This window comes from Mustela lutreola, chromosome 3, assembly GCF_030435805.1.
Source record: "Mustela lutreola isolate mMusLut2 chromosome 3, mMusLut2.pri, whole genome shotgun sequence".
NCBI lineage: Eukaryota > Metazoa > Chordata > Mammalia > Carnivora > Mustelidae > Mustela > Mustela lutreola.
This window is the reverse complement of record NC_081292.1, coordinates 36,876,849-36,902,841: the sequence shown is the minus strand read 5'-3', so window position 1 is coordinate 36,902,841 and position 25,993 is coordinate 36,876,849. Positions and strand designations below refer to the sequence as shown.

The 25,993-nt window shown below is 35.3% G+C and overlaps 1 protein-coding gene across 3 annotated transcripts in view; it reads right to left on the bottom strand.

Annotated features, from left to right (window-relative positions):
• Positions 1-5,234: 5,234 nt before the first annotated feature.
• RNF19A (ring finger protein 19A, RBR E3 ubiquitin protein ligase) overlaps positions 5,235-25,993 on the bottom strand; it is a 61,127-nt gene continuing 40,368 nt past the window's right edge. For all 3 annotated transcript variants that reach the window (XM_059165922.1, XM_059165924.1, XM_059165923.1), the window contains 8 exons: positions 22,948-23,156; positions 18,674-18,818; positions 17,635-17,797; positions 13,521-13,635; positions 12,868-13,029; positions 9,844-10,057; positions 8,484-8,627; positions 5,235-7,435 (listed from right to left, as the gene is read on the bottom strand). In XM_059165922.1, the coding sequence (XP_059021905.1) occupies positions 6,745-7,435; positions 8,484-8,627; positions 9,844-10,057; positions 12,868-13,029; positions 13,521-13,635; positions 17,635-17,797; positions 18,674-18,818; positions 22,948-23,156 (1,843 nt within the window). In that variant the 3' untranslated portion in view covers positions 5,235-6,744. The remainder of the gene's footprint in view (positions 7,436-8,483; positions 8,628-9,843; positions 10,058-12,867; positions 13,030-13,520; positions 13,636-17,634; positions 17,798-18,673; positions 18,819-22,947; positions 23,157-25,993) is intronic.

Below are 25,993 nucleotides of genomic sequence, written 5' to 3'. Positions count from 1 at the left end.
ATCTGGAAGAAGTAAGATTGGACCTCTACATTGTAGTAAACAAATTCAAGACAGATTAAGGCAAATATAAAAAATTAAATAAAAATCTCATAAGAAACCTACAAGACTGTAAGTATAATTTAGGAACAAAACAGACCTTAACTATGACTTAGAAGGTCTGAACTATAAAATCAGATACATTTGACAACAGAGTTTTCATATAGCAAAATGTGTGAGATAGAGTGTGTGTGTGTGTGTGTGTGTGTGGTGTATTCGGGAAGCTTCTGAACTATCTTTGCAACTTTATAGTCTAAAAATATTTCAAATAAAGTTTAGAATAAAATGCAGAACAAATTAATAAAGTCAATGGTCAAATAATGGATTTGAACAAAAATATAAGAAAAAACAACTAATAATAACTGTGCTGGCTTCGGCAGCACATGTACTATGATATCTACAATGCATATCTATGATAATAGCTACAAAATGGGGCACCTGGGTGGCACAGTTGGTTAAGCATTGGTTTTGGCACAGGTAGTGATCTCAGGGTCCTGAGGCTGAATCCCGCGTCAGGCTCAGCATGGAGTCGGCTTGGGATTCTCTCTCCCTCACCCTCTGTCTCTCCTGCCTGTCCCTCTTTCTAAAAATAAACCTTAAAAAATTTAATAGTTCTAATATATAATAGCCACAATATAGATCTCTTTCAAACTGCACAAGGAGAATCCCCCCTGCAAAATAAGCAAAAGATGTAATACTCGGTTTAGAAAACAGCAAATCAAATACCAATTCCCCTCCTCCTCTAAAAAAGAAAACCACACAAAAAGATGTACAAATTCACTAATGGTCAGGGATGCATAAATACCAAATCAGGTGATACATATTATATCAGTCTTGTAAAAACGGTACAGCTCTAATATTTGCTCTTGGCTGGATGCAGAGGAAAGGGGACTCATGCATTATTAGTGGAACTCTAAATGTTGACAGCCTTTTTCAAAAGGCAATCTGATAACCTTATTCAATTTAAAACTATATAGACTTTGCAACCTAGCCATTTGATATCCGTGAAACTATTTCCTGTAATGAAAACTACCAGAAAATAGGACTTATATATGAGGATGTTTCCTGCACTGTTTTGTAGTAGGGGGAAAAAAAACGCAAAAGTGACACCAAGAGAATGCCTATCATATGCAGTCATTAAATAAGAATGATTTGGAGCTATACCGCTTGACTTGGATTAATTTCTGTAAGATACTGAGAAAACTGAGAAAATGATTCATGTATATATGCACCATGTGTCACTAAGTAACACGGAGAAAACTATGCTAGCATACGTACATACTCATTCGCATCGGTTATGGAGGAAGTTAAGGTGGGAAGGAGGGTCTAGGAAAAGGTGGAGCATAGAAAAAAGGGATAGAAAGCGAAAAAGGGGGAAGGGGAGTAAATTCTTTTGTTTGTATTCTATTTATAAACTATCAATAGTAATTGTCTCTAAACATGTTTGCATGTTATCTCTCTAAAGCAAATTTCTTTACTAGCTTAAGGTACCACATTTCCTTGAAATGAACATGCAACAAAAAGCCCCCCAAAACCAAAATTAAAATGCCTTGGCTAAATCAACTCTGAAAAATGATGTGCCGGTGGCTGTCACACATTCTACAATATTTATGACCTAACATATGTGGCATTAAACCTTACCAAAAGGGACTGTTTTAGTCACTGTCTTGTTTCAAACAGCTTATTCTAGTGCACAGTGTAATGAAGAGACTAGGCACCAAATCTGAGGCCCGAGTCCACAAGCATTCTTATTCCTGTGGCTCAGTTATTCTGTCCCATCATAGCAAGGACCTCCTCAATCTCTTCTTGGTATATACATATTGGTACATACTTACAGAAAGAAAAGACAAGGTCCTTGCCCTAAGAGCCTTAAGTTTCTTTCTAAGATTTTTTTCCAGTATCCTGAATTCTGAATTTGGAGGCACCTGGTGCACATGGCATGTAAAATCTAAGTTTAAACCTCCTCTATGCTGGATAAAAGGTAGTAGAAATAGGTGTTCCAATTATTAGGCAAAACGCTTGACAGAAAAAGAAAAAGAGTAAGAGGAAAACTATGTTGTCACCATAGACCTAGGAGAATTTACACGTTCTAGGATTAGGAAACTCTTACAGAGGGAAAGGGGCTGTCATTCCTTACTGCTCATATTATATCTACGAAGATGAACTGCTTCTCAACCCTGAAAACCTGGCTTTCTGTAATATTAAAAAACAATTCAGAAGGCCCACACAGCCTTAACAGCAATTTCTACTAAGCATTCATAAAAGATGTAATTCCAATCTTAAGCGCTGATACTGGAGTTTATCCCAGGAGGTTGGTTTAATATTTGAAAAATCAAATTTTTATTTTAACCATAACCATATTAACCCTGGTTAAAGGAATAAATCATATTCACATTGCATAATTACATAAAAGGAATAAATCACAATTATGTGACAGATATACCTCAATAGCACCCAATAAAATTCAATGTATTTCCTGAGGTTTTAAAAACTCTTGGCAAACGAAGAGTTAGAAAACAATTTGATAAATTTGATAAAGGGCATCTACAAATATATCTGCACAAATATCACACTTAACAGCTGAAACACTGAAAGGTTTACTTGTTCAACAAGTAAACAATGCCCCATCACCACTGCCATTTAGCACTTTACACTTGAAGTCCCAGCCACTGCAAATGGGCCAGAAAAAGAAATACATGATCAAAAGCTCGAAGAGGAAGAAACAAAACAGTCTGAATCCTGGCTTTGCCACTTACCAGCCATGCAACTCTGGACAAAGGACTTAACTCTTTGCCTCTGTTTCATTTATAAAATGGGATAATGAATACCTTCTTCACAGAGTTGTTCTGAAGAGTAAATAGGTTAATATTTTGAAAGTACACAGAAAGTGTTTGACACTTCAAAGCACTGTAAAAGTGTTAAATAAAAAATACATTATTCACAGATGATTACTGTGTGCACAGAAATCTCAAAGAAGCTAAACTCCTGGAATTAAAAGGGAAATAATATTCCCCAAGACATGAAATCACTACATGAAAATTAGTTGTATTTCTATATACTATTAGGAACAAAAAGAAAATGGCATCCAAAAAGAACCAAGTACCCGTGAATAAAATTAGTAAAAAACATGAAAGCTCTCAATAAAAGGATAATTACAGACTCAGTACTATCCCAACACAAACTGGTAGAATTCAACAAGGTTACTCCGAAATGGTTATGAAAATATAAAGTGTGAAGAACAGTCAAGACATTCTTCCAAGAAAAACAAGGAGGCAGATTTGTCTTACTAGTTATCAAATTCCAAGACAGGTGTCTAAATAGGCTGTTAACTCACCTGGGAGAAGATCTCTTTCTGCAATATTCATCCATTTGGTAAGTCTACCCAGTTCCTCTCTCATTTCTTTTACATCTTTGCATTAATGTCATCTAGGATAGAGACCTCTCTATGATTTGCTCTATAGGAAATAGCACTACCCAATACTCAAGTCACTTTATTCCACACGCTGTATTTTTCTTGGCACCCATCATCTGACATCATTTTAAGCTATGTGTATGTGTTTTTTATGCCTCTCTCCCCCAACTATAAGTCCATTGAAGCCAGGGTGTCTGATACAATGCTATGTATCCCCAAATCCACTGTTACTTTGTTGAATGAATTGGCAGAAATGACAAAATTCTGATTGGCATATGAAGTACAGTAATTAAATTTGAACTAAATTTAAAAACTGCAAACTCCCTTTCACTATTTATCTATTAAATGAAGGCTACCAAAACACTGTGACTCTCCCCAAGTTTAAAATACTACTTTGAGCATTCAAAACCGACCAGTTTTAAACACGGGCTGTTAGCAGTGTTAGCTCATATTTTAATAAGGGGAAGAAATGAAACAAGTCCATAAAAAGGAACCACATAAAACACAGCCCTGAGAATCCTGAAGACTCTGATTAGAAAGGCAAAATGATCAGAAGAATAGGAGTTTAGGTATTTTGCTCACATAGGAATTAATAGCTATGATGGTTTCCAACATGCATTTATCCTTTGGTGATCAAAGTTGTATTTAACTAAACAATATGCTTTGGGAAGTCTGACATATTTACAAATTAACCCAATTTTTGGTGAAACTAAGAGTGAAGGGTTGTATTAATTTAACATAGAAGCCAACTAATCCAATGCTCTGGAGATATGAATTTGTACATTCAAGAGAATGCAGTTAAAATGGTGGTCAATATAATGAACAGTAGGGTATGCTATTTTAATCTTTGTATTCTCTCTCACAACCTCGTGATTTTTTCCCCCTCATAGACCTTAAAGAAAACAAAGTACAAAGGGACTTTCAAAGATTTGGGGGAGTTAATGCCTGTCTTGAACCCTGGAGTATTCTCTTGTTTTAGTCTTGTCCTAGAGTTGAGCTCCAGGGGAATTTGGCTTGGCCCTAAATTAATTCAAGTTTGAATGACTCCTGGGAGATGAAGGAACTTCTGAAGCCAGCTGAAAGGTTTAGACCATTTTTTCAAGTGACACTGGGGTGGTACTGGTTGAGGGTACAACCAGAAGAGGAATGGGTAAACTGAATGCACTAACCTTCTACATAGCACCACTTCTGCTGGATTCCTCTGAGAATCATTTAGCTTTCCATTTAATCTTTGGCCTTTTACAGAAATGTCAAGAAGCAGTCCACATATTCATACATATTATTTCATTAAGTACTATGTAACAGGAAATGAGAAAAATCACCATTTTATAGAGGCTGTTGAGGATAGAAAGCATTTAATTACAATTACTAGCTTAAATTTAAACAGCTCTAGTTTCATGATCTAATGTTGCCAGAGTAGAATCTCTTGGAATAGTCTTTTAAGATCTTTTTATTTTTCTGTTATGATGAGCCTTTATAGTATTTATCTCTTCACAATTAAATGATAGATCTATTTATTTTCCAACCAATTCACTTTAAAAAGTAAAATATGTTGGTGAATAAAGCAGCTTATTTCTGGAAGAAAGGCAGGTATTAAACATGAAGAAAGGATTCACTGTGTGTCAACACTGTTTGCTGAGGAAGTTCAGCAAATGCTTCCTTTTGGGCTGAGACCAGTATACAGAATCATCTCAATGGCTAGCAAAATTTGTTAAGTAACTACAATGTGACAAATGAGAATTCTTATTCTTATAAAAATACCTGCACACAAACCATAAGGCAGCAATACATTAGTATTTACATTTATTTAATGTATGCAGTTTACACACTCACTATTGAACAAAACTGGAATGCAAACAAATATACAAATTCCATAATAAGCATTATCAAATAAAATAACTGGCACTAGTGTTATAAGCATATTAATGGATCTGGTGAGAAAAGGTGGTGGAAGAAGACTGCAGCCCACGGCATTTTTCTTTTTATCAAAAGAAAACGCTCAGTAGCACCATAATGGTAATACTTAACAGAAACACGTAAGATGGAACATTTCAAATGCTATCTTTGAGGTTAACCTGTTTTATTTAAGTGAATTATACAGGAAATTAACAGTATAGGCAGTTATTTGGGTCAACTTCTGTTTATGTCAGCTGAATACCTTCCATAAACAAAAGCAAAGGAAAATAAAGCCAGCCATACGTGGATCCCTCCTTAGCACTTGGTACAAACTCTGCACCGTGCTTTGATTTCATGATTGGAGAAGATACGCGTGTGTTAAAACTGAGGTTATGTATTCACTAAAGCCTGAGTGTGTCTTTGGTAGGCTAATACTTTTTCAGCATTGTTATTATTATTCATATTTATGTTTATCTATCTTGTATTTGTCTATATAATCCAACGTGGCTAGAGAGGACTAATGGAAAACAAGACAGCAAAATCCTCAAACAACTAGGCCCTTAAAATCCAGTCTATTCCAAAGGCACCAAGAATCAATGGGGTGCAAACTTCCCCTTGGTGGAAGGTGACTTTTTTTTTTTTTATAATACTTACAAACTAATGGAATTTTATTTTGTAGTTTTATGTACCTTATTTGGTGCTGTCAGTACACTTAATTACCTACCTTTACATTTTGCTTTTAAGATGGCATCAACAATATACAAGATATATAGAGTACCAGGTATTTCTATTTCAAAGTTGTGCAAAAACTGCCACTATCTTGCTCAAAGTGTCTAAGTATCCAAATGGTAGCAAATGGGCTGCATTAAGCTTTACAATTCCACATTGCATATGAAGAAAAAAATGAAATTTATGCCCAGTTATGAACAGAAATGTTACAAAGAGTATCATATACTGAGAGTAACCTGCAAGGTTCTTTAAACAATATCCCTTAGTGGTTTCAATAAAATGTCACTAACCACTTACCCCTAAGCCTCAAGTTTTCTTCATAAGAATGTTTCTAACTGTATTAGTATTTTATATTGATTATAAATTAAGCCAAAGTCCTATCTAAATACACAAGTATGTGCTTCAAGCAATGTTTTGTGGCAAACACACAAAACATACTTCTCTTAAGAACTATTGTCCTTACAATAATGCACTTTTAAAGCCTTCATTTCATAGTTTGGTAATTAAGATCCACATGAAACACAATGCTCTGCTCAACACAGAAAATGTATCTGCATTAGATTATGTAACCGGGCATTTGCTGGTAACTTGAAACTTAAAGTAGTCACATGTAGTTCAACCAGCTCCAAACAAGGTTGTTCAGCTGTAATTAATCTGCAGCATTTATAGGCCTAAATTTCAGTCTGAATTGCAACTTTTAATTCCATTGTCTGATGTGAGTGGTTGTTATTTGTTTCTTTTAGCGCATCACCAAAATATAAATCAACACTGGGTTTTACTCCATTGTTACCATGTTCTTCAGCAGTATGATTCAACTGTGGAACTTCTGAACATGAAGCAGTTTTGGTAAGCAAAGAAATGCTACACTGATGTGGGGAATTTTCCAGACGATCGTTTTCTACCTCAGGAAGAATGTTAACAGTAGCAAAGCGGGCATGATAATCATTGGAACCATGACTACAAGAAGTTTTCATGCTTTCTAGGTCAGAACAACTAAATTCAGAAAAATGACTGGAGTGGGAATCTGCTACAGATGGCATACTGTCACTGAGGGATGGAGCCTCAAATTCACTTGAGTTCGTGCTTTGTTGTTCTAGCAACTGTGCATCCATGTCCTCTCTGGTCTCGTTTATCTTCATGTTACTCTTTTTCCTCAATTTACCACCTTTTGCTTTCTTCCCTGCTGTTGCTTCTTTGGACCACTTGGTGGCACCAGATTTACCTTCAGGCAAGCCGCTGGATGAAGCCCCAGCATGACTTCGGGTGGCACTGCCATCCTCCACACTGCTGCTTCCACTGTTGTGCCTGAATTTGGATGGCTTTGATTCAATATCTACTTGCACCTCCATACTGTTGCCTTCTCTGGAACATAAGAGTAACAAATATAAATAGATTTCTAACTTCCTTTTTTATTGACGTAAAAGCAAAGGGAGAGGGACTTCTGTGTGAAAAATTCAAAGACTACATAAAAACCATCAAAACAAATTAATGCAGGATATGCTCTATTAAAATATTACTTGAAATAAGAGGACTTTTTAAATATTTTATTTATTTGACAGAGCGCACGAGCGAGCACGCGCGAGCACGTGCGCACACAAGCAGGGGGAGCAGCAGAGGGAGAAGGAGAAGTAGGCTCCCCACTGAGCAGGGCACCTAAAAGGCTCAATTCAGGACCCGGGATCATGACCTGAGCCAAAGGCAGATGCTTAACTGACTGAACCACCCAGGCACCCTAAGGACAGTATTTATAATAATGTTTCAATGTAAAAAAACAGAAGTAGCTATAATGATTGCTTATCTGTTCCAGGTACTATGTTACCCTCTCCACTTTTTTTTTTCAGAACAGCTTTATTGAAATACATATATATCACAAAATTCACCTGTTTAAAGTGCACAATTCTATTTTTTTAATAGTATATTCAGAGTTGTGCAAGTATCACTAGCAACTAACTGCAGAACATCTTCATCATTCCCAAAAGAAACCCTATATCTGCTAGCAGTCTGTTGCCACCCTTTCCTGCCCCCAGTCTGTGGTAACCACTAATCTACTTCCTGTCTCTGAATTTGCCTACTCTGGACATTTCATCATTTTTTTTCCCTGGAGAACCTAATAGTTGGTAACCATTATTTATTATAATTTTGCTTAATGATAGGAATAATTATTTTAAAATTAATTTTAAGGAGCACCTCAGTGGCTCAGTCAGTTAATTGTCCAACTCTTGATTTCATCTCAGGTCATGATCTCAGGGTCTTGGGATCAAGTCCTGTGAGGGGGCTCTGCGCTAAGTGCGGAGTCAGCTTGGGATTCTCTTTCTCCCTCTAAAATAAATAAATAAAATCTTTAAAAAAAATAAAAAACAACAACAAAAAATAAAAAAATACTTGAACTGTTTAACAGTTCTTTCCTTACTTGTCCAATGGGATGTAGGAATTCAGAATAGATCCTGCCATTGCTTTGGTGCTGGCATTATCACTAACTGTTCCCAAGCTGACTGTGCCAGATTCTCCACTTAGACTGTACCGTTCTTTCTGTACATCTGCTTGTACTTCCAACCTTAAAGAGCAGGGAGCAGATAAAAACTGAAATTACATATAATATCAGACTACTATAATATATAGCAGTTATATAATTCAGTTAACACCCCTAGTAACAAGAAACTATTTTAGAAACAGCTATCAGCATTTTAAAAATTTCATTTTATTTGATTACTCAAATTCTACTGCAGCAAGCTAAACAGTGCCAGCTATCCAAATAAAACAGGAAAAATTAGCTGTCTGCCAAATAAGGTAGTAAAAGAGTAACACAAAAAGGACATAAAAGATTTTAATTAAATATGCTAGCCATGTCTGAGTGTGAAACAAAATCTGAATATATTAAAAACCAGTGTACATGACAGATGAGTGGATCAAAACATCCCAAGCCTCTACATATTAAAACTGACCCTCTAAATTTAATACCCAATTCTTTAAAAAAGACATAATAAACACTACTATAAGAGAATTTGTGTTTAAAAGCATAAAAGCAAAAAAGAAAAAAGCATCAAAACAAGCTACCTAAAAACAAATAATAAATAAAAGTAAACTACCTAAAAATAAGATAAATATAACCAACTTATCTTTTAATTCATGCACACTCTCCTATGTTAAAAACAACAACAAAGCTCATAAACAGAAATAAAGAATAGAGAATTAGAGAAGAAACAAAGGAAGACAAAAATGCTTTGATTTCTTCTATTTATTGATATGGCTGCTGGTACGAGACTTGGTGAGAATGAAGTAAGTGCTAACACATACAAGGTTTCCGGAGGACTAGACTACCCTGGCCTCAGCTCATGCACTCCCACACATCCTGACTCCATCTGCTCCCCCCAGGCCTCAGCCAGTGTCCCCTTTTCTAACATCTAGCTGTGGCCACCTCCAGACGTGAGGTTCCAGACTTCAGCACTGCCTTTACCACGTACACCAAAGCAGCTCCAGCACTGATGCATAACATCAAATCTGACAAATGCAGTGAAGAAATTAGCAGAATGCCATGCCTTAGACTTGGTTTTTACCACACCATGGGTATATAATACTACAACAGAAAATTCAAACAAGTAAACATTTCACTGTTTACCACTAAATTTCATTGCTAACATTACTGTTTTCAGCCCCGACACAGGACTGTATGTAATCATAATGATTACACAATTATAATAATCTTTAAAATTCTCATCTAATAATTTGTAGTTAACAGAAGGCAAAAAGAAAACAGAGCACATTTCTCTTACCTGTTAAAACAGTTCACCATGGCGCTTCCTGACAGACTCCCCGTTATACTGGCTCCGGCTAGGGCCATGGTACTAGCCGTCTCACTCAGGTTGTCTCGAATGGCTCCTATGCGATCCATGTGGCTTCCACTTGCGCTCAAACTGCCAGTCAGACCACCAACACTTCCCTCCCCTATGCTAGGGTTGTGTCTTGCTTCTGCTACTGAAGTTGTGTCTAAATGCAAATATTTCAAAGAAATTAAATAAGAAAGATTATTAATTCTCGAATTCCTCCATGATTTCAGATAGGACATTTTATTATACAACATGCACAGGAACAGAAAAGACATCTGGGACTAGGAACACATAACTATGGGGTAAGAGGAAAAGGAACTATCTCTGAGTGTAATATTGGATTTGGGACTGGCTCTCAGTATTAAATGGTCACAACATTTTTTACTGTAATAGCATTGTATGGTGAGATGGTAGTTACACTTGTGGTAAACATATCATAATGTAGGAACTTGCTGAATCATATGTTGAACAACTGAAATTAAGGTAACATTGTGTGTCAACTATATTCATATTAAGAAGAAAAGAAATGAGGACCAAGAAGAAATAGGAGGAGAGAAGTGGTTTCCTCCTTTTATTAAGAGTAAAGGTATTAGGATTTTTATATGCTAAATAAAGATGATGAAATCAAGTGCCTACTATGTTCCAGGTTTTTTTTTTTTTGTCAGAGAGAGAGAGCTCAAGCAAGGAAAGCCTCAGGCAGAGGGAGAAGTAGGTTCCCTGCTGAGCAGGAGCCCGACGCAGGGCTCAATCCCAGGACCCCGGGATCATGGCCTGAGCCAACGGCAGATGCTTAAAGCACTGAGCCACCCAGGCGTCCCTATATTCCAGGTTTTAAAAATACAGTAACAAAGAATACAGGTATAGCCTTCACCCCTAAGAAACCAAGTAAACAAAGAAACAAGTTATTACCGACTGTGATAAGTGCTTTTAAGGAATCAAACTTTTTACCTTCAATCTAAAATAAATTGGCTTGAAATTCTCAAAAAAAGTGGTCACCACTTCAAGATTTAGGAATTCTTTAAAAAATCTGACAGCTGGAAGATTTAGCTGACTCTGGAGGAATATGTGAGTTTTCAATAAGGGTTTCATTTAAAGAGCTTATTATTCTTCAGGTCAATAAAATTGGGCCAAAAGTTGATTTCTAGGTATGTTCTTCAGATCCAATTGTCTACTATTGCAAGCTATTACAAGATCTGATACCACCGTATTCCATAAAATTATCAGAAGGAAGACTATTCCAGGCAGAGGGAACTGCAAGTTCAAAAGCCTAGAAGTGAAAGTGTACTTGGCGTCCTCAAAACATCACAGAGGGGTGGTATTAAATAGGAGAGTAAAAAGAGATGAGAGAGATGCAGCCCAGGACAGATCATGTGGGGCAGTATGGGCTAAGATAAGGATTGTGGGTTTTCCTTCAGTACAGCTGGAAGCACAAGGAGTGTTCTATGCATAAGAACCAATCTGATTTATGTTTCAGAAGTATCACTACGGGGGCGCCTGGGTGGCTCAGTCATTAAGCATCTGCCTTTAGCTCAGATCATGATCCCTGGGTCCTGGAATCAAGCCCTGCATCAGGCTCCCTGCTCAGCGGAGGGCCTGCTTCTCCCTGTCCCTCTCCCCTGCTTGTGTTCCCTCTCTCGTTGTGTCTTTCTCTTTCAAAGAAATAAATGAATCTTAAAAAAAAAAAAAAAGAAGAAGAAGAAGTATTACTACATACCCTGTGGAATAGTAAGCAGTAGATGAGAAGTTGATGGATCATCTAAAGAGCCTATTACAATAGTGCAAGAAAAAGGACAGTAGCTTGAACTAACGAACAGTGGAGGGTGAGAAATGGTTGGATTATGGCTAAATACTAAAGGAAGCACCAGAATTAGCTGTCAGATCAGATGGAAGCTAAGAACAGAAAAGGGGGAATCACTGTAAGTGAAGGTTTTTGGTCCAACCAACAAGTTAGAATGGAGAGGCTATCTGATGAGGTAAGGATGATGACTGGAGAGAACAGGTTTTAGAGTGAAGAGTATGGTTACAGACAACTTGAAATTCTTGTCAGACATTTAAGTGTAGATTAACGAGGAGAGTTAGATGTACAAAACTGAAGTGCAGAGGAAAGTTCTAGCCTAGATACAAATTTATGAGTGGTCAGCCTACATATTATTTAATACAACCCATATTAAGAGATGACCCAGGGAATGAGTATAGATGAAGACTGAGAACAAATGGCTAGGAAATACAATGAGATGAGAAATGGTTTCTCAGGTAAAAGATAAGAAAATGTTTCAAGAAGGAGGGCATGGTCTACTATGTCAGGCAAATTGTTGTATTATTATTTTTTTCTTTTCATTGAATTGTTATATTAAAATGAAAATCAAGAGTTGACCATTATATCTGGTAAGATGGAGGTCACTCATGGCTCTGCTTTGGTGGTGTGGTAGAGATAAAATCTTAGAGTGGCAGGGACCAAAACTGATTAGAGTGGGTTCAAGAGAGAATGGGAGGTAAGAAAGTGGTCATCATCTTTGCACATCTGCCTGATTACTTCCTAAAGACAAATTTCTATAATAAATTTTTATGAGGGCCTTTTCATCCTACAGGTATTGTTCTAATTCATATTTCTCTGAATAACCCTGGGTTAAAGATACTCTCTAATCACTGGCCATCTGTATTTCTTCTTTTATGAACTACCTTTCTCTTCGTATCTTGTTCTTACCAATTTGTATCGTTTAAGGCAAAACTTAGGATGAAAGTCTGGATGTTTCTAAAACATCACATTTCTAGTGTGGATTATCCAGAACTCTTTCACCCCCTTTCATCCATTCACCTTTCCTGGGCAGTTCATTTCACTGATGTACATCGGGATGAATGCTATTTGGCCTAGCAAAAGGTGGGCAATGGAAATTCTAATTTGCATGTTATCTATTTCTCCAACTTAAACTATTAATAAGTGTATCTTTTTCCTTTGCTTAAAAAACTTACCTACAGCTGTATTAGTTCCACCAACATTTATATCGTTTTCGTCATCAAATTCAATCCTAACTCCTTTTCCATTGCCTGCTGAGACTCCACAACCTCCACTTCGACAGAGAGAGATTGGAACAACGCCATAGACATAGGCTAACATAATAGGAACACCAATACCTAAAGAGGAATTAAATTAGTCATTATACGTTAAAAAATAAATCACTGAAACATGAGTTCTTAGAAAGCCTTTTCAAAAGAAACTGTATAGGAGAAAAGTGCTACTGTTCTCCAACCCTTGCCCAAAGAAGATTTACCTGTTAAGGGACACAAACAAATTCAAAACTTCTAAACTTTCCGGTGACACACATGAGAAAAAAAGATGTAAACCTTTTTGTTTTTAAGTCACAAGGCTCTAAACCATATGAGGTGAGGGTGGGTATCAGTCAGTAAGAATTTACCAATATCCTAATCCTAGGCTCTTCAGTCTATAGTGCTTTTAACCAATATAGTTACTCAATGAGAGGCTTTCTGTAGGCTCCGCTTAAATTGTCCTTAAATAAATAAAAAAGTAACTCTCTTATCATCCACAATATAATGATCTGTCTTAAATCCTTCCACAAAACTTAAATTCTACAAAAGGTGATCAGTATTTTTAAGCATTTTCTTACCTACAGTTACTGCAGCTACAACTGGAGATACTATTACAGACAATGTCACACCACCTGTTATAGCCAAATTCCGTTTGTGCTTTGAAACGTCTTTGCCTTCATATCGATTGTGAATCTTGAATTAAAAATAAAAATGGGGTGGGGGTTTAAAGAAAAAACACATTACATATTTAATTTAAAGGAAACAGACCTACAGTTGCTGGTAAAGTGATTTTTTATTTCATTCGAGTATCCTAATTCAAGATGATTGTTTTATTGTTCTTAAACCATATTTTTACCCATAATTTAGTCCTTATTAATAATTTGCTTAAATAAGACAGTGATTTAATAGATTTTACTTTGTGTTTGCTTTTAAAAGACAGTTTTGAGTAGATGTATAATTTTATTCAGGAATAATAAAATCATGTTTTGAGCAAAGAAGGAATTAAGAATATTATTTTTAGGGATGCCTGGGTGGCTCAGTTGGTTAAGCTGGTGCGTTTGGCTCAGGTCATGATCCCAGGGTCCTGGGCTCGAGTCCCACATCGGGCTCCTTGCTCAGTGGGGAGCCTGCTTCTCTCTCTGCCTCTGCCTGCCACTCTGCCTGCTTGTGTTCTCCCTCCACCCCCCCGACAAATAAATAAAATCTTAAAAAAAAAAGAATATTATTTTTAACATAGTTATGGACTGGATGTTTGACTAATAGGATTACTTCTAAGAAATTTAGCATTCCACAGGTTTCTTTCTAAATAAGCATCCCTTATGATACCTGGGTGGCTCAGTCGGTTAAGCCTCTCCATTTGGCTCAGGTCATGGTCTCAGGGTCCTGGGTTTGAGTCCTGAACTGGGCTCCTTGCTCAGTGGGGAACCTGCTCCTCCCTCTTTTCCCCTCTGTGCTCCCTTCTCCTGCCCGTCTGTACTTTCTGTCTCTCTCAGCTAAATAAAATCATTAAAATAAATAAGTAAATAAGCAAACATCCCAAAATGGTAAAAGTTGGCTTCTAGGGGAGACTGCCACACTTTTTTTTTTTAAATAGACCTTAACAAGCAGTACTAATAAGCAAACATCATAAATAAGTTTATTTTTTCTTGGATCCCTTTTTATAAAGAAAATTATCATCAAATGACTCAGAATCCTGGGGTCTCATTTACAGCTCAAAGTCAAAGGTACTAAGAGGGAATAAAAGAGAAGAATGCGGCCAGAGGATAGGAACTAGATCTACTTAGCAACTTTGTATAGTAGAGGTGTTAATAAACAGAATTTAATACCACATTGAAAGTGGCTTGTGAAACAGATCAACTTCAAGAAACAGCCCAGTATCTTTGGTCTCATGGCTAAAGCTCATAAAGTACATTTCCCTTCTGTTTCAAGACATATTCAAAACAGCCCTCAAAACTGTAAGGGTAGTCTCTAAAATAAATACTTGACTTATGAACAGTGTTACAGGTGAGGTTTAATAAAATTATTATTATTATTATGTGGTTATCTTGAAGGCTATGAAGTACAATGAGTCTTGTGGCATATACGAAACAGTGACAAAACTGGGGTGGAGAGGTAGGTGAAGCATGCATGGGACAAGAAGCATTCATCTTTCCTAGTCAGTGTCCTGCCAGCATTGACTATATATCCCTAGGGAATGAGCCTCTCTACCTCCCTAAATAGTCTATGCAGGCAGAGATGGCAGAGCCTCCCAAGGCATCTTTCATTATCTTTCAGCACTGCAGCTAATTCTTGTTCCTCTCCTCATTACCATTCCTGAAAAACTCAGGAATGAAGCAGAGAAAAGCCAGAGCTAAAAAACTGACAGACTAGACAGGAATCTTCAGAAAATTTTGCATCCTTAAGCACCAATTTTTAATTACAGTGATCACAATATTCTATTCCTGGTTCAGCTTAATTTCTTTCTGCTCTACTGTTTTGTGCAACATTTCTATTTGTTACTATAAATAAAGACTAAGCTTTTAGGTACTTTATCAGCTTAACAGGTTTTCCTGGGCTGGTCTATAACCCTAAACACCATAGAGAACATTGTTTCAATGGAAAACTAATTTATCAACTGCCAACCCTCTGGGTATATGTCTGAAAAAAGGAGACTTTTAACCTTTTAACTGCTCCCAAGACATGAACAATGAGGGATATAATCTCTCCTCTATAAATTATTTGTAGGTGTGTGCAGTACAACAGTCTCTTCTACTTCTAAGTATCTGAATAAACAGTTTTGTTTTTAGCAAAGCCTTGCTTTGGATAACTACATAAAAGTTTAATCAGCTACTATGTTGGGGACGTTAAACAAATTTAATTAATTAAAACCTTCTGAAATAAAAAATTGGCTCATAAGTATCCATGTTTATTTATCTTTGGTAATTTTTCAAAAATAGTATATATTGTGATTTTTCTGATTATAAAGTAATATATGTTGAATATTTAAAAATATTCAAAAATATTCAAAAATTCAACATATATTGAATATGGAAGAGGATCAGCCTCCTCTTGAGTTTAGTTCCAAAAGTCATAACCAGAATTTAACGAAACAATTAAAAGGAAAGCAGATTCTGACTCAACCTAACAACTACAGACAGCTGGCAACAGAATGGGCCACTGCAGGAGTTGGTGATGTCCCCAACACTGAAGTGCCCAAATGGCTAGAGAAACCAATCAGGGATCTTACATAAAGAATGTGTGTATCTAGGTTTAAATCCTAGCTCTGTTTCTTTCTGTGTAACTTAAAACTACATAAACTTTCCTAAACCTCAATATTCAAATACATAAATTTCTTTAAGGTTAAAATGAGTCAAATTAAAACAACTACCCCACAGTAAGGGTTCACCACATGTTATTTCTTCTAATTCCTATACTTTATTCTGCTTGAGTGCAAGGTTATGATTAGACAGTTTCTTTTTTTTTGAAGATTTATTTTAGAGAGAGTGAGAGAGTGCACGGTGTGAGTTGGGGGAGAGGCAGAAGGAGGGAATCGAGCAGATTCCCCACTGAGTTTGGAGTCTGCTGCTGGCTCTGAGGACTCATGAGATCATGACCTGAACCAACACTAAGAGTTAGATGCCCAACCAACTGAGCCACCCAGCCACCCCTTAGATAATTTCTAAAGTACCTTCTCAATTCTGAGATTCCATTAATGTAGACAGCAGCAGACTTCTTAGCCACTTCATAAATTATCCCTTTAACCTTTCAAAAAAGAATTATTGCCTGGCTAATGAAGTATAATTCATCACTCATAGGCCAGTGGTAATTACTGGTGTCTGGACTTACACAAGACAGTTATAATCTACAGAACAGCATATTTACAAATAGCAGTAATCTAAGAAAATAAAACCTTTGAACTGAAGTTCAAAATAATTCAGGAACTGGCTAATTATTCTTTGCCTTTAGGGCATGTGTTATTTAGCTATTAAATTGTTATAGACTTAACTTTAAAAGGATATATCCATGAGAAAAATAGCAGGTGTCCTTCAATACTTTAAAGTTAGGAAATGTACGGAAGTTTTTAGATTCAAGTAATTTTATTTTATTTTTTAAAGATTTTATTTATTGATTTGACAGAGAGAGATCACAAGTAGGCATAGCAGCAGCAGAGAGATAGAGGGATAAGCAGGCTCCCTGCTGAACAGAGAGCCCGATATGGGCTTGATTCCAGGACCCCAAGATTATGACCTGAGCCAAAGGCAGAGGCTTAAGCCACTAAGCCACCCAGGCACCCCAGATTCAGGTAATTTTAAAGCAACTCTACTTTTGGGGCACCTGGGTGGCTCAGTGGATTAAAGCCTCTGCCTTCAGCTCAGGTCATGATCCCAGGGTCCTGGGAGCGAGTCCCACAACCGGCTCTCTGCTCCACGGGGAGCCTGCTTTCTTCTCTCTCTCTGCCTGCCTCTCTGCCTACTTGTAATCTGTCTGTCCAAAAAAAAAAAAAAGCAACTCTACATTTTATGGGTACATACAAGTTTGTCAAACACTGAAAATTTATTATCTTGTGAAAAAATAAAATAGTTTTATACTGAGATACGAAAAATGATCTTTCAAGACAAATAAAACAAAACAAAACAAACCCCTAAGATCATCAGTCTTAAACCTGAAGGTTTAGAATAAGATAATGAACTAATACAGAATTAAGCATTTTACCTTACGGCCCACATACACAGGAATGCCAATAATCATTGCAGGGATAGCAATGCCAGCTATTAAAGCAATTCCTACAGGAGCACCAACAAGTGTTCCAAGCTGCCACAATATCTTCTTCTTCCGGCTCCAAGGTTTCTTCCCCCAAAAAGTACATCCTGATGGACTAAGGGAAAAAATTGTAACTATAACTGCTATAAAACATAGTATCAGCAAATGACTTATAATACATTAAAACAATGTCTTTAAAAGAATTCTCATACTCAGAAATGAGGTTTTTTAAATTCTGAGTTCACTAAAAAGCCAAAAAAAAAAAAAAAAAATCAATGTAAGAATGACCATCAGTTATTTTCAAAGGAAAACTGACAACCAGAATTCAGGTTAAGTATTTATCCCTAGTCATTATCTTGAAAATGTTAGGTTAGTTTCTGAAGAGTAAATTAATGCAAAACATTAATGCAAAAAAAAAAAAAAGCCTTATTTTTAGGCATACAATTATCTGATTATATCAAACTCACTTTGTGGACTAAATGAGGGAATTTATATTTAAGAAAATTAAATGGAAATAGTTAAAACCTAGCGTAATTATATGGGGATATAAAATACTAGCTTCTAGTTTAACAAAACAAACAAAAAAAGAATACATCTAAATGCTTCTTATTTTGACTAATTAATCCCAAGTGGCTAGCACAATTATTTGGCTCCTTTTAAATTTTTTTAAATAAAATAAAAATTTTATTTTTGTTTAAAAAATGTTTTTTCCACTCAAAGATACATCATGAATTTATGTCTCACATTACCTGATGTATGCAACTAGAATAAAACACATTCCTCTTAGTATAAGCATCAAGTTTAAAAATTCCTAAGATAATACGGTCTCGCAATTATCTTACAATATAAAATATTTAGATATAAATAGCTCTTTCTCCCTCCTTCTCCAACTACTAACCAGGCCAACCCTGCTTAGCTTCCAATATCAGACAAGATTGGGCACATTTAGGATGGTAGGACATAAATTAAATGGCTCTGTCTATAAACTTACCTTAGATAATGTAAATCTGAGATTTCTTTCATACATAACCAACAAAACTCACAACCACAGACAGCACATGTCATGTGATTACAGCTCCCATCATTCATCTTTATTATATAAGCAGCACATCGTGGACATGGCTTTATATCATCAGCTATTAGGAAAACAGAGAGACCTGTTTATTACATAAAACTGGTCCAAAAATAACAATTTCTAATAGATAATTATAGCAATGCCAAAAAATCTTAACATATATAGTTTGTTAACTGATAGCTTTAGCCAGCTTTTTTTAGTACATAAACTATTTTTTCAAAAGAAATGCTACAGAGAATATCTATTTAACTTTTTTAAAAAGAATTTTTCTTCCTTTCTGAGAAAAGGAACATGTTTTACATTAAATTTTCAAACTGTAAACATTTTCAAACACAATAGAACAATGAGAACAAAGAGCAACAAAATAATAAAAAGAAAAAGGAGAACCAAGGACAGCCCTAAGCAAAGAGCAAACTACATAAAGTTTATATTTGTTCCTACCCCACTGCTGTCTTCTCTGAGTGGCACTTCATATTCTAGAATTTTTCTAACCATCTCTGCTTTATTAAAGTGTAGATATTCTTTGTACTACAGAAGTTATCTTTGTCTTTTTAAAAGTCATTTATTCAAATGCTGTTGCTGTATCCCTGTCAAATACTATGGTTATAAGGCACAAAGGTGCCAAGTTAAAATCAAATGGTTAAAGTTAAAATCAGTAACTTTTGGAATCACTGACATAAAGTAAGAGTTATATTATAAACTACTTTGAACCTTGGCATCTACTTAATAGCAACCAGTAAATTATTTTACTATTATTAGTAGCCAGCTATATTTTCCAATTACACACAGTTAAGAAAAGGTATGTGTAGTACTAGCTGCTGAATTCAAGTACTTGTTCCATTTTCTTACATGATAAGCATTAAACTATATTATATTTTCCTTTCTAAAAGTTTTATGGTCAAATTTACCTGTGCTTTATCAGTGAATTCGGGTTTCTTTAGTGCTTCTTTTAGGGTCAAAGCTGTTTTATAACTTAAGAACTGGTCAATGCTCATAATTAGTATTTTAACAATTTCAAACAATTTTGAGCAAACTGATAACTCTATGCAGCCAGACCAAGACAAATGATAAATACTAGAATATAAAAATTAAAAATATTCATGTCCCGATTTAAATGATCCAAAGAACATAAAAGTCTGCATTAAAAATTTTTTAACATTGGAGCATGAATTTAAAAAAGCTGGCTTTTACAGCAGATATAATGCCTGTACATCAAATTAAAGAAATGCTAAAACTATCTGCTTAGGTGGTATGTTAATTGATAAACTTCCTCATTCCAGAGTTTCCTCAACTAGTAACTATCTTAATTAGTGGTGGGAGTAAGAAGATTTGACTTTTGCTGTAATAAATGCAGTCTTCAGAACAAAATGAAAGGTGACATCCCCATTTTTATGGTTCTAAAACACAAAACAGCCTTTCAATATGCTAAGATTATATGTTAGAAACGAATGCCACAGCAATGTATTTTTGACATCTCTTTATAGATCTGTATCTGCATGTTTCTACTGTGTAATTATATATCCATACAAAAGGCTGTTTTGTCTTTGTCTCTTTAATTAGAAATTTACTGTGCACATTATATATCTCTCTCAAAATATTCTCAAATGCAAAACTCCTAAATAGAGTTGTTTTACTGATTGGCTGGTCAACTGATGCCCCCTTCCCTGAACATCAATTAAGCCATAGCAGCTTTATATTGAGGAAAAAAAAAAAAAAAAGCTTCCCATTTCTATTTAAGGTACATTTGGCAAAGTTTTTTTTTTTTTAATCATTACATTTCTATTTACTGTTAAAATGTGAGTTATTGTCATGTTAGAGGGAAATAAACACAACAGGTTACAAAACAATATACAGTTTTCAAAATTTGTTCAAAGAACTTTCCTACCTCCACCAGATTACCTATAAGGACTTACAACAAAGTGTTAAAAGTGGTTATCTCTTGGGGTGGTAGCAGTAGGAGACACAGATGAGGTTCGAAAGCCAATTAAAAATATTTTTAATAAAGGGAGAAATATAGTAAAAAAATGAAAAATATAGAATTCATGTAAAATGCTAACTCCAAGTGCATAAACTCCCTCGTAGCTATAATAAAGTGTCTTATGTAGATATAATACTGTAACAGTTTAAAGATAATTTTATCATAATACAAATTACTTAATGTACCAGATGATTAAGCATACGTATTTATCTTCAGCTGACTGATCAGAAAGAGCCAATTAATTATCATTATGTCAAGCAATTATTAAAAGTGCAGCCAATTTTTCAATGTATCATGGTAACAGGAGACAAAAAAAAATCAAGATATCTGGAATAATGGAATTAATAAAACCATTTTAGATGGCAGTGCCCTTTCTTCTTTTTTCTCCCCCACAAGTCAATGAGTAGCTAAGTTCAAGTTTTTTATAGATTCGTCAAAAGAAACTATCACATGAACATTTATCCTGAGAGCTTTGATTTTTTAAGAGCACTGGAGGTAAAAATGCATGTACTTTAAATTTTCAGAATTATAAGGGTTTCTGAACATGGAAAAACTCCAAAAGAAGTTTTTAAAATAATCACCTTGGGAGGTTATATTTGTTCCAACAATGCTACTATTTGGCTCAAATCACTTGGGAAGCTTTTCTTTCAAATTATTTTCAAAACTACTTAATATAAAAAAAAAAAAAATCACTCTCATGATCATACAGTCACATCTTAGTTTGGATCCACCCCAAACCAGTGATTCAACTTGGTTATTCTAGTTGTTAGACTTAGTTCCAAAAGAACTTCTCGTTACTTCCAGAAATCAAACTGAAATTAAGAAGGTAATTTAAGTAGCTGTACTGGGATCTAAAGGTTATGAACAATAAGGCATTCCAGGGTAGCACTGCTGAAATAACCATAAAATCTTTCACAGTGAATACAGTGAGAAAGATCAACATTCATTTGCATGACTAAATCATGATGTTTATTTTAAAATTAATAACAAACGCAAATCTCTAACAGATGACTGGTTTCTCTAGTTTCTCTACCTCAAACAGCTAGAGCACCTACTTTGTGTCAGGAAATGTTTAAACCTTACAGACATAAGTATTATTAGTGTCTTCATTTTACAGATGAGAAAACTTGATTGGGTCACACAGAATTAGTGGAAAAGCTAGGATTCAAATCTAGACAGACTGATTCCAGAGTCCAGGCTCTTAACTCAATATGTACATCCTGTAACCAATCAATAAATACCCATGTCCACACACAGAGAAGAGAGATATCATTTCCAAGTGGATCACTCCATGTCTACAGCTGACCCTAGAGGATACAGTTTAGGTTTATCAGGTCTCCTTTGAATTACTTCTGGGCCCATACCTGTAAATTATTATTAATACCTTTGAATTCCACCCCAAATCTTCAGGAAAGCAAAGAGAAGCCAATGAGCAAACAACCATGAAAATCTGTGTATACTGTATAAAGTATTAAATGTTGAATTTAAAGTTTAATTTTAAATTTGACTTTAACAGCATAAAGTACACGACTACCTCAACACAGTGCTAGTAGGAATGTAAATTATTTTGACAAATTTCTGTATTTTCCAAGTTTTTCCATTTTATAATCAGTGAGAAAAATATTTTTCTAAAAATGACTGAAAGTTCAATAAACAATGACATCTATAAATGGGAAATATTAATTTTTTCAATTTTTATCTGAAGAACATTAAGATCATAATTTTTCTTAATTTTTGAGATTTAGGAGATGGATACATTATTCAAATAGATCCCCAGGTAATTTAAAAATTCCTAGCCAAAGACACAAAATTCTGAATGTCCCATAAAGTATGATTTTGAATCCTTCATCCTGGAATTAGATGACACATCTGTAAATAAAAGATGATTTTTAAACATCTTTGCTAAGCTTTGCATAATATACTTTTATGAACAACAGTTTCAGACCATCCTCAGTTATCAGTTATATACATCACCACAGCACTTCCTTTTTTCTCTTTTTACAATAAAATCTTCCCAACCTCAATACCATTTTTCCCACAGTAAGGAATGAGTGCTTCTGGAACAGAAATACTAACAACACAAAGAACATTTCTGAAAACTGAAAGGAGGAAAGGTAATAACAGGAACTATTTGAATACTGCATTTTTTATTAAGATAACTATAGTGCTGTTTGTGTCAAATATTTTATTAGAAAAAGTTAGACATAAATACCTGCTGCTCCAGACTCCTGACTATAACTAATGGATGAAGAACGTATAGTTCTCAGACGTAAACTCTGGGCTCTCTCTTGCCGAGCAGCATCACAGGTCTGATTGGGATGCCAGATTTGTTTACAGTGGTAGCAAAACTCTGTTCCACAGCCTTCTCGCCCACAAGTTAATTTTGGACAGCTAGCACATCCAAATGCTATCACAGCATATCTTCAAAGAATAAGAAAAATGATTTAAAATGGGACATAAAAGAAGAGATACTAAGTAAAACAATTATCCAACTGAAAAAGTTTTCTATTTATATATACATGAGCAAATTAAGTCATAAACCCTAACACTATCTCATCAACATAAAAATGGGGAAAAATGAACAATTCACAAATGAATAAATATAAATGGCTAAAAACATTTTTAAAGTTCAATATTTAACTTTTAACTTTCAATTTTATCTAAGATGTCAAACTGTATAGTTAGCATAATTCCAATTTTATAAAAATTATATTAAATTAGTATTGTATGCACACAGAAAACACCAGAAGGAAATATACCAAAAATCTTAACAGTAGTTTTGCTGGTACTAGAGTTCTAGTTCTCTTCTTTATATACTTACATATTTCTGATTTTTATAATTACCTGCTACTTTTAAAATCAGAAAATTAAAATATCACCTATTTAAAAATGCGATGATGACTGAATCAGCTACACCATTACATCAGTTAATGGCAAACTCTGATAATTCATAAATTTTGTGACTATCTTGTATTTATGCATAAATTCTTACATTAATGTTTCTAAAATGCATAGTAAAAGTGCTCTTTGGTGCCAATCTCCTCCAAAAAGTACGTGAATTCGATTTTCCCAATTAGAAAATTTGTTTTTTCACTTCAGATTAAAAAACTGAAAACAGTAGACTCATGACTAGCCCTGAGACCTATTCTCCGTATTAGTATTTTGGCACTTCAATAATTTCTTACTTAAATTCTCGGCACACTTGGGCATTTATCCCACAGTAATGAAAACTTACGTACAAACATGTACACAAATGCTTGTAGTAGCTTTTTTTGTAACAGCCAAAAATCAGAAACAGTCTAGATGTCTTTTTCACTAGGTGAATGTTTAAACTATGGGGCATATATATGGAATACTACTCAACAACAAAAAGAAACTACCAATACACTTCACTCTGATAAATCTCTAAGGAATTATGCTGAGTGAAAAAAGTCAATTTAAAAGTTATATACTCTATGATTCCATTTATAGACCATTTTTGAGATGACAAAATTTTAGAAATGGAAACAGATTAGAGGTGGCCAGGGATTAGGGATGTGGTTGGGAAGGCGACAGAGGATTTATAAAAGAACAATAGGTTCACCACCATGGTATATACCACCATGGTATATTCACCACCCCATGGTGGTGAATACACTTATGTAAGGTGATAAAATGGCATATAACTAAATATACATGCACACACAAGTAAAACTGGGGAAATTTAAACAAGATTGGTAGATTATATCAATGCCAATATCCTGCTTGTGATGTTTTTTGTTGCTGTTTTGTTTTGTGATGTTGTTTTATAGCACTGAAGAATGGTACCACTGGGACAAACTGAAGGAATGGGATTTCTTCTCCTTCTTTTTTTTTTAGATTTTACTTATTTATTTTGACAGAGATCCCAAGTAGACAGAGAGGCAAAAAGAGAGAGAGGGGGAAGCTGCCTCCCCACTGAGAAGAGAGTCCAATGCGGGGCTCGATCCCAGGACCCTAAGATCACAACCTGAACTGAAGGTAGAGGCTTAACCCACTAAGCCACCCAGGCACCCCTGGGATCAGGATTTCTCTTTATTATTTCTAACAACTACACAGGAATCTACAATTATCTTAATAAAACTTAAAATAAAAAATGTCTGGTGTTCTGGTTCTCTTTGAAAGACACACAAGTCTTATCTATGTATAAGAGCTTTTTAAAATAGCAAATATTTCCTTTTGGCTGGAAATTTAAGGGAGTTTTCAGGGTTCCTCTTGTTATTGGCAATAAAATTTAAATAGCAACTATAACTGATATTTTTATTAAATTTCCAGATAATGTGTAAAATGATAAAATTTTAAGAGTCAGGAAGTTCCTCCACTTTTGGGACCTGTTGCTCCCTTAGTATCTTTTTAAACTTAAATTTTACATCTTAAATTCCATTTTATTTTTGATAGACCGATTCTCCAGTTACCAACATAATCATAAATGTGTCCAAGCATGATTAAATTAAAGACAACTTATTTATCAACATGGGGTAATTTAGCCAAGTTTACTTTCCCTGAGGGAAAGTAGTTCATTGCAGTTACTCATAAAAAGAAAAAAGTCCTCAAAGACTCAACACTTTATTTTCTATCAAATTATAATGCTAAACAGTCTTTAAAATCGTAATTTCACTGAAAAGGAAATGATGCTCTCTTCTGTAACTCTTTTCTTTTTTTTTTTTTTTAAGATTTTATTTATTTATTTGTAAGAGACAGAGGGAGAGAGAGCAAGCAAGCACAGGCAGACAAAGAGGCAGGCAGAGGCAGAGGGAGAAGCAGGCTCCCTGCCGAGCAAGGAGCCCGATGTGGGACTCGATCCCAGGACCCTGGGATCATGACCTGAGCCGAAGGCAGCTGCTTAACCAACTGAGCCACCCAGGCGTCCCCTGTAACTCTTTTCTATCCTAGCTTTTCTTGAAGGAAGGAGGGAAGGAGAGGGACATGGGGAAATCTGTGTGTGTGCAAGGGACGATGACGCTAAGACCAACTGTTTGTTAAGGTCAGTCACAATATATAAGGCAGAAGAGAAGTTTAGGTTACCTGGTCAAAATACAATTTCCACCACTTATAATCTGTATAGTCTCATTAAATCACATAGCCTCCCTACAACTAAGTCTTCCCAAAACATAAAACAGGATTCAAATACTTCAGCATTCAGCCAAAGTCAACTTTAGCTTTAGCCTTGATCTTTAGAATGCCAAACAAGCAATTCACCATTTCAATGACAGTTCCAGTACCTCTGCATCTGTACTTGA